The following is a 10,000-nucleotide window of genomic DNA, read 5'->3' on the forward strand; positions in this document are numbered from 1 at the left end:
TCCTTCCTCGTTTGGTGCCCACGCTTGTATTTTGTTAGACATAATTACTTGTAAGAAAATCCTGATGTCTCTCAAAAAATTATTTTTTACTTTTTAGTGCATTTTAATAAAAGCATGTTTAAATGTATATATACATATACACACCTATTATATATTTACCCGTACTCGTAAACGACAACCTGTTTTGCGTGCCCTCTGCTTGCCTGCATATCGGTGAAAATTAAATGATCACGGAATATTATTGCGTGCATGCGGACATGAAATTTCATAGCCAATACGGGCCTTAAGGTAGATCAATGAACTTCTGAACTCGCCAACATCTCTAGAATTCATCACACACACACACACACATATACTGTATATGTGTACTCGCAATATATATAATATATATTTATATATATAAATATATAAATATATATATATATATAGATATGTATATATATGATTATAATAACATTATAATCATATATATCACACATTACCAAAGGTGAAAAAATAAGAGACGGGGTTGTAGGTCATGACCGGTCTCAACATTATTTCCAAGCTAATGACGAAATAAAATCGAAACCGGTCAGGACCTACACCATGTCTCTGATTTTTTCACCAGTGCTGATGTGCGATATATATATATTTATATATATATATATATATATATATATATATATATATATATATATATATATATATATATATTATATATATATATATATATATATATATATATATATATATATATATATATAATATAATGTCTCACTTGCTACTTAAACACACACACACATATATACTGATATGTACTGTATATATATGCATATATACATATATATATATATATATATATATATATATATATATATATATATATATATATATATATATATATATATATATATATATATATATATATATATATATATATATAAAAGAAAAAGAAAACTCAATTACTTGTACTGCTGATCTCGCCCGCCTTGGCTTGGTCGGGGAGGGTCTTGGTCAGGATGTAGAGATGCAAGATGAGTAGGGGAGCATCCTGGATCAATGAGAGCAGGAGATCAACGTTTGCAGCATCCCTCTCCGCATGGATCCAGAGGGCCACGTATCCTCCGCGCGCACACACTCCGCCGGTTTTCCGGGAGCAAGCTGTAAGATAACTGGTCCTTTATGGGTATGAAAATGTTATGTAATAGGTCATAGTCATGCTGAATAGAACCTTCATTTATTCAATTATTACAGTATAGGACCTTCAGTATATATATATATATATATATATATATATATATATATATATATATATATATATATATATATATATATATATATATATATATATATATATATATATATATATATATATATATATATATGTATATGTATATATATATATATATATATATATATATATATATATATATATATATATATATATATATATATATATAAAGATGTACATGTATATATTTATATATATGTATATATACATATGAATATACATACATACATACATACATACATACATACATACATACATACATACATACATACATACATACATACATACATACATACATATATATATATATATATATATATATATATATATATATATATATATATATATATATATATATATATATATATACACTTAATGTAGTTGATTAATTATTTCATTTAGTTTCCGAACGTTTAGAAATTAATGTCCTCTTTCTTTTAGTTCTTGTTCAAGCATCCCCACCGTGAAATAAACGATGCAAAAGTAATGCCAATCTTCGATTATACCAGAGAGATAAAAAGCTTCAATAAAGTTGAAAGACTCGTGGCCTACATCACAAAACGAAGAAACTCCAGACACTCTGGAACCTCAGTCAAAAAAAAAACAAGCTATGCAACTCACTCGAAGCTCTTCTACTTAGAGGATCCGACCCGCTCTTCTTCTCTAGCTTAAGGCTGAGCTTCCGGGACCCAAGGATCTTCTCCTTCTGCGTCTTTTTCTCCTCTTCTTCCATTTCCTTCTGCAGACAAGCTTCAGTTGGCATTATGTGAGCCGCTTCCATAACTTCATCAACGAGAGCCTCGTGTTCCAGGGTCTCGTCGACGCTTTTGGTGCCGTAGTATATGATGTCTATTTGCCTGAAGTCGAAACATTCCGTATTAGTAAACAAGATCGGAAAGAATGCCAAATCTGCGAGGACTTAATTGTGCTGTCAAAGACGATTAATCAAGTTCATTCCAATGTGCAAAACACGTTTTTCTTTTTCTCTTTTTTCTGCATATATAAAAGACAACGAGATGAGTAAGACACCTTTTCCTAGCCCAGGATTAAAAACACAAGGAAAAGAAGAAGAAATGAAGAAGGGTGAGGCTTAACCACGAAGGAAGAAGAGATGTAACCTCGTTTTAACGGGAGAAAGGTACAGAAGCTACCAAAGACAGAAAATGTGGTTCTCATTTCATTGCTCAAGTAAACTGACGTTATCGTATCAGAAATAAATCAGTGAGCGTATGTGCTAATTCATTCTCAATATGCTTCACTCTTCATTGCCAAAATATATTGACATTAGTTTTAATAGATTACAATATCCTAGTATCCCCCAACACACATATTAACAGTGCCATGCTGAAAATAAAATATATAAAATTAAAAGTTTATTTAAAGTTTCACCTTAAATCCAGTGCCTTATACTGTACTTTACTATGTATTGTCAAATATCGTATTATGCATGATACAGTCTTAATCCTTTGAAAATAAAAATTCAAAAGTTAAAAAGCCTTGATAGATATGTTTGAAAAAATTAATCGTGACTTCGTTTACATATATATACTGTATATATATATATATATATATATATATATATATATATATATATATATATATATATATGTGTGTGTGTGTGTGTGTGTGTGTGTGTGTGTATACCATGCCAGACATTTTACTGCCCAGACTCATCTCGCATTGTAAATAAAATGGGATTACTTCAGTTCACGTTAAAAAAAATCTCCTGAAGGAACTCACCTGATAACACTTGCTTGGAGAGTCACATGTGCCAACAGTCGAAGGCCCCAGACGTACCAAGGCACTTGCGGGTGCCTGTAGCAACCTTCTTGCGCCTGGCAGGCTCTTTCGTCAAACCAGTACCAGTATAAGCTAAACGCATTGGTAAGGACGAGCGGCAATACTGAGGGTAAAAACACAAAAATTAAAATCCGCACTGACGATGCAAATTCTTAGAAATGAGAGAAATGGTCAGTTTTATCAATATTCAGAAAGAAGACAAATTCTTCCAGACGTCTTCATCAAAAATAAAAAAGAAAATTCATTTTGACTGTATAACTGAACCGAAATTTATTCAGTACACTAAAACCATCATGTTAGTCAATACTAAAGGAAAATAAGGAGGACGGTCAAAATAATAAAATACTGAAACTTGGATGAAAATAACGATAGCGCTTTTAGAAGATGGTTTCTAAGTGAAAATAAACGGTTTCTAACCGATTGAAGATGAATTTTGTTCATTGAATGTAGTATTTTATAAGTAACAAAGAAACTGATCTTTTTACGAGCAATGATATGATGATATTATGGTGCGCTGAATGGATACTCAAGATGCTTTCATTACGAACAAATTCCTAGTCTAGAAAACCCAGAGTTTGTACAGATACAACTTTTTCAACGTGTAACGCAGATAGTCTGAGGGAGATGTGCATTAGATATGGTACGTAACGTCCCTAGGGTCGGGAACTGCGATCTCGACCGTCTTATTTAAATATGGCCCCACTAGTTTCCAGTAATGTACACTCCGCAAACAAATCTCCATTTTGTTTTTGTTGATGTTTTCTTGTTAATAGCAAAGCTTCCACGATGGCAGTCGACTCTTAACAAAAAAAAAAAAAAAAGCCAGATGTCTATGATCCTTTGACCAGAATCTCAGGCACCAAACATTTATATTTAACGGGATATTTGCCTTCGCTTGGTGTGTTAAATGATATAACAGGATATTAAATGGTGTGTTAAATGATTATGTCACTGGTGAGCGGTTTAGATAATAAACATTCGTTCCCTGCTCTCAGTTATCACTTACGAATTAGAGCTAATGTTGCCCAGAACCACGTATGGGCGTGAGGATCGTCATACATGTAGAAGGCCACGAGACAGTCAGACAGCAGGTCGAAATAGAAGGCCCCGATGGAAATAACGCAGGTCACGGCGTCAACCCAGGTGAATTGCAGGGTGTTCTCCGGCTTCGTCAGGTAGTCAAGGCCCTTTGGACAAGTAGAGAAAGAGAAAGAGTTATTCTTTCATTTCACCACAGGTGTGTAGTAAAATCCCACGCAGTAGGACAAAATATTTATCACAGTTTCTATTCTTGATCAATACAACGCGAGTTTTGTTTTATCAAAGATTTTAACAAAATCAGTTGTTCCAAATGTTTAATTATTCTACTGTATTTTACCGCTGAAAGTTTTATTTGGAATGAAAATGAAAAATCTATTTCGCAGATTTGTCTTATTTAAAAATTTTATGAAACCTATCAGTTTAGCAAAGAATTCTATATTTAATTTTATTCCGTCTGATATACCTTGTTTTCTAACCACATAGGCTATAGTTCTTCAGTGAATATCACAAGTAACATTTTTATAGACTCCCACAACTAACATAAATGTAAAATTTGTACAGTTCACATTTACACAAAGCAGTAAATATAACGATTTTTATTTATCTTTCTTTAAGATTATTCATCCATATTTTGATCTTTCCCATCTTTCTTCTCTCTCTCTCAAACACGAGTGCGTGCACAGACAATGATGGCCTCGTTCCAGTACATTAATCTATCAATCGAAAGTACAGGTGCAATATATGGCGATTGGATTCAGATCAAAACGAGACAAAGTAAACCAGACACCAACTCACTCACGCACACGCACACACACACACACACACACACACAATATATGCTTTTATGGCACAGCCTTTCTCGTGAGCAGTTCTTGCTCAATGTTGATGTACACTGGGCGTTCACTGCTTTTAACAATAACTTTCAATCTTCTGAGCCTCCTCTTATGCTTAAGGCTAAAACTTGGAGAGAAAAGACAAAAGCCGTTGCTGCGATATCCCATTTTATTCTCTTCGGCTAACAGCTGTTACCTTTGACCCATGGCCTTCAACAGGGCTACAGGAGATCCAGAATGGAGCTACACTCCATTATATATTTGAGCACAGTCAAAAATTAAAGATTAAAACAAAACCCCAATAAAAGGAAAAACCAACAAAGAAAGAAATTTTACGGAACATAGTTATTCTGTATAAAACCTTACAAGCCAGGCTCTTCAGCTCCAGTGAGTCCTTTTACTGGAAGGAGAACATATTCTGAAAACATCTTGATATTTAGTGTAGGCTGCTCCAGTGCAATGCTCACCACTTCAGCAACCACTAGTTACTTATAGCAATCCTCCTGGTCAGCAATTTCTAATTCTTTAATAAGGTCATTCAAGGGCCATTTCCTGTCATGCACGCCCACAAAATGCTGGTGGAAGGCTCCCATGTTGCAACGGGCTTGCAGTTGCATCCTCAGGGTTGTCATCGTGTGCCCAACGTGCTTATATGGAGAGACTTGCATGCCTATTTCGAACACTTAGATTGGATCCTTATCACAAGGCTGATTACCAGGTTGGGGTGGCTGAAGACTCTTAGTGATACACTCTTGTAGGGTGTTTTCGGTGTTACTTCACTGGTAATAATCCTCAGATGGGCACCTGCTCCCTGATTTTAAGCTGTACTGTAGTCTTTTTGTGATAAATTATTAAAGTTTTTTCTGGCTTACTTCATTGTCGTGAGCTTATGTTTGATCCTATCCATTTTCCTCCTTATCCTGTCCTCATAATAGGGTATCCAGAGTCGGTCAATATCTGCCTCCCATGCTCCAACTACATACGGACCAATTTCCAGGTACAGCAGTGCAAGAAGCCTTCCTAATGTAGACACCAATCACATACTTCTTGCATGAATAGGGGCTCTCTTCTGTGGCATTAAGGCAGTTGCTTACAATAGTAGTCTTTGTGGAAGTGGATTTAATATAGTGGGCTTTTCTTTCAACGAGGTCATCAAGGAAAGGACGTGTCTTCTCTTTGTTGCCCTCAGTTGAGAACTGAATTAGCTTTCAAGGCATCGGGAAATTTCTCTGCATCACCTGTTTCTTTGGTGGTGGTGAAGATGCCATCCACGCATCTGATAGACTCTTCACCTTTGGCATACCATCTGCCTGTCAGAAAAGTCGTCCTTTGTGAGAGGGGAAGAGACTTTCATTGTGTACGCCTTAAGCATATCCTTCAACAATTTCTCAGTTATTTAAGATGATCTCAGTGGTTCTAGACTTGAACAGTAGTAACCAGTCTCTCTGCATTCAGGGATACTATGTCTTCATCATGTTCGAAAGTTATGCCTGTGTATAGCGTAATGTAAATGTTAAGTATGTTTTACTGAGTAAAAACTGGAAAAATAAGTCTTGTTAAAAAGAGAACAAAATCAGATATATAATTCCTTAATTTGTGAATTGATAGTAAAGTTTATAAATCTTATTAAGTGAAATTGAGAAATTGCAATAGTGCATCCTTATATCACTGACTAGTGAAGATGGAGAGAAAGAAACAAAAAGTAGAAACTTTTTTATTAAAGTATAATTGAGCCGATGTTTATAAAAAATTGTGATGATACAAGCAGAACAAGGAATTGAGGATATCACCGTCCCACTCCTTACGTTACCATCTCATAATTTTCATGCATTTCATCTTGTAAAAGTTTAGTTATCAGAATCTCCTTTCAATCATTTTAAAATGACTTTAGCATCATTTATTTAAATTATGCATCAGTTATGTAAGCTTTTGTAAAAATAGAAGTGTATTAGTCCGTAACTTGTGTGTGTGTGTGTGTATGTGTGTGTGCGTGTGTATAAGAAATTATATTCATGTGTGAGAGAGAGACATTTAAGATCTTTCGGTTGAAGCGAACTGATGCTTTTGTTCAAATCTGACAGCCAATCGCCATTTTAATGTTTATATTAAAAGTTTATCAAACTAAAAAAAAAGATGGGAACCTGTATTTATCACATCTGAATTCACAGGACTTATAGGATATCGTTTAAGACCTTAGCCATCTTGTATGTTGGGGATGTCTTCTGGGATTTCATGAGTTTGAGTGAATTAACAGGTTTATGGGTTTGGAGAGCCAATATAACCGCCTCCAGGTGCCAAGTCACCAACTAATTTAGAGAACTTGACCTCCTGCCGCAGGTTGTTTACTCTTTGTACCAAGTTACCTATTGTTCCCTTTAGTTTCTCCTTGAGGCCTTCCTTAATATTTTCAAATTTGGCTGTCATTGAGGGTATCATGAATTTCCTCATATATTCAACTTTCTCAGCGAATACACAGCAGATTGTCAGTTTTTCTGAGGATGATTTCCTCTCTTTCCCAGGCAGCTTCCTAAGTGGTTCATTCAGGATCCTTCTAGAAAAGGCACTGGGCTCCTGCCCGCTTCACCAATCAGTTTGTCAAAAGCAGTGGAGGTAGGAGGACTGACACTGACTTCTTGCTGTATTTTCTGGAGACAGTCATTAAGTATCTGTATATCCATCCTTTTCTCTTCAGAATGAGGGTCATGTGTTAGCAATGAAAGCTCAAATTGGGGAGTGTTTTCTGAACCTTTATCAGGGTTGTATCCTCAGGGTTGTCATCATTTGCCCAACGTGCTTAGTTAACCATAATCGTACTTCTGGTAGTGCTATAGGTACCAACAACATAGGCCACCACCTGACCGTGGTTGATTTTCATGGGCCGTGGCTGAGGCCATCGCCGGACAAAAAACTCTATTGCTCCGAAAAACTTCGGCGCATTTTTTACTTCGTTTTTCTTTTCTGCCCCATATTTCCCTGATATCAAGATTTTATATATATATATATATATATATATATATATATATATATATATATATATATATATATATATATATATATATATATATGCCAATTTTCCTGTTTCAACAATCGTCTTCGGGATGAGGCTGCTAGCCATATGCACTGACGGCATTTGAAAGTCTTCATGGTTACCCATCTAATTGCTGACCAGACTCAACAATTTTTACCATCACTGATAGAGGACCATACACACACACACACACACACACACATTCAAGAGCACGAACTTGCTGGATGAGTGCAGGGAAAGTGCTTTATCGCATATCGGAGGAAACGGCGGCGAGGCTGTGACACCTAGTGAAGAAAAGCAGCGCAGCTCCTTCGGGAAGATTTCTGTGCAGAGACAAACAAAGAAATCCAGGAAAACAAAGACTTCCTTGAAAATGTTGAGCGAAGGCACCAGCAGGCTGTGACAACAAGACATGCAAAAAAGCTAATGATTCTCCGTAGCAGCCCCATGTACTGTACAGTACAATAACCAACGCCAGGATAGTTATGTAAATCTGGCGGGAATTAACCTGATAGCCTTTTGATAAGGATCTAATTCAAGTGTTCGAAATAGGCATGCATGTCTCTCGATATAACCTTAAATAAAATAAAAACTACTGAGGCTAGATGGCTGCAATTTGGTATGTTTGATGATTGGAGGGTGGATGGTCAACATACCGATTTGCAGCCCTCTAGCCTCATTAGTTTTTAAGATCTGAGGGAGGACGGACATTACAAAAAATAAATTACAATAACTGATGTCGCATAATATCCTAAGTAGCTCTACAGAATACAAGAAAAGATTATTAAATGACAGTCATAGGTATAACTAGTAGGCGGTAAAGCTTAGAAGTGGATGAATATTAAGTAACATGAACTACATTTACGTAAAGCAAAACCCCATTAGCATCTTAATACTCAGTATACATATATAAATTTGTACCAACACTAGAGGAAAACATTTGCCGGTGAGCTTAACGAGAATTCAAGATAAGCAATTTTTAATTGCATTTTCCAAATTTTCATACATAGCTCATGCTGGCTTTTGTGTTAAAACAGGTGTTACATAATTAGGATAAATTATTTAATTACTGACCACCCTACTGTTTCTGTTTATAACGTGGTAAAGGTGGTTAATATGAGAAATTGCGTACTGTGCTGTGTAAAAGTAGATTCGGCTACATTACTGTTATTGAATAGAGTTCTTTCTGTGTGTGTGTGTGTGTGTGTGTGTGTGTGTGTGTAGATCAGTTTTGTTTGTTCAGTCATATTGTTGGTAGAATTAAAATTGCCTTTCTTTTGTAATTTTTTCTCTCTCTGTCGATGTGTCTCTGTATACGCACAAAAGCACACACACACACACACACACACATATTCACAGATATTAAGCCACAAATTTTGTTTAATATCCAGTTCACTATACCTCGAGAATAACTGACACCCAAAGGGTGTCAGTTATTCTCGATAAGTTAACTTATCAGTTAACTTATCAGTTAACTTATCAGTGCTTCCCCACCTGTGGGACTCGAACTGCCACCTGAATTGACTATCAACCATTTCAGTGAATTGGATTTTAAGCGACAAATGGGCTTAATAATTTTGTGGATACAAAAAATGTCATGGAGTACGTGACAAAACTCATCAAGTAGTCCTGTGGGGCTACCATTCCCTCTATTCCTACGTCACAAAGAGGGCAAGGTTAATTTTTCCTAGGGAAATCCATCAGCTCAAAGTGGGTCTTGAACTCAGGACTGCCACGATGTAAAGTCTATAGAGTTATCACGAATTCGTGCAGAAAACGAAATACTTAGAAGGTAATTCCATATAGCTGAGGTGACCAAAAATGCACTGTAAATATTATATTATGATCAACAGACCGCTTGAGATGAAGCAGAGTTGAAATGAAACACTGGATCTTTTATCATTTATAAAAAATCTTCAAATCCATCACAAATAATAGCGCACGAAGAACTCCTCAGATGAAACAAAATACTCTGTACAAGAACATGCGAAGACCGCTAACCCCTACCAAGGTCGAGCAATCCGTCCG

General features: G+C 35.6%; 1 protein-coding gene across 1 annotated transcript in view; it reads right to left on the bottom strand.

The window, feature by feature from the left end:
- LOC136840305 (uncharacterized) overlaps positions 1–10,000 on the bottom strand; it is a 74,380-nt gene that overhangs the window by 18,901 nt on the left and 45,479 nt on the right. The window contains exons 4-7 of the mRNA XM_067107009.1: positions 4,077–4,257; positions 3,011–3,173; positions 1,892–2,127; positions 946–1,140 (exon numbers count right to left, since the gene is read on the bottom strand). Of these exons, the coding sequence (XP_066963110.1) occupies positions 946–1,140; positions 1,892–2,127; positions 3,011–3,173; positions 4,077–4,257 (775 nt within the window). The remainder of the gene's footprint in view (positions 1–945; positions 1,141–1,891; positions 2,128–3,010; positions 3,174–4,076; positions 4,258–10,000) is intronic.

Source organism: Macrobrachium rosenbergii, chromosome 7 (assembly GCF_040412425.1).
Source record: "Macrobrachium rosenbergii isolate ZJJX-2024 chromosome 7, ASM4041242v1, whole genome shotgun sequence".
In the NCBI taxonomy this organism is placed as follows: Eukaryota; Metazoa; Arthropoda; class Malacostraca; order Decapoda; family Palaemonidae; genus Macrobrachium; species Macrobrachium rosenbergii.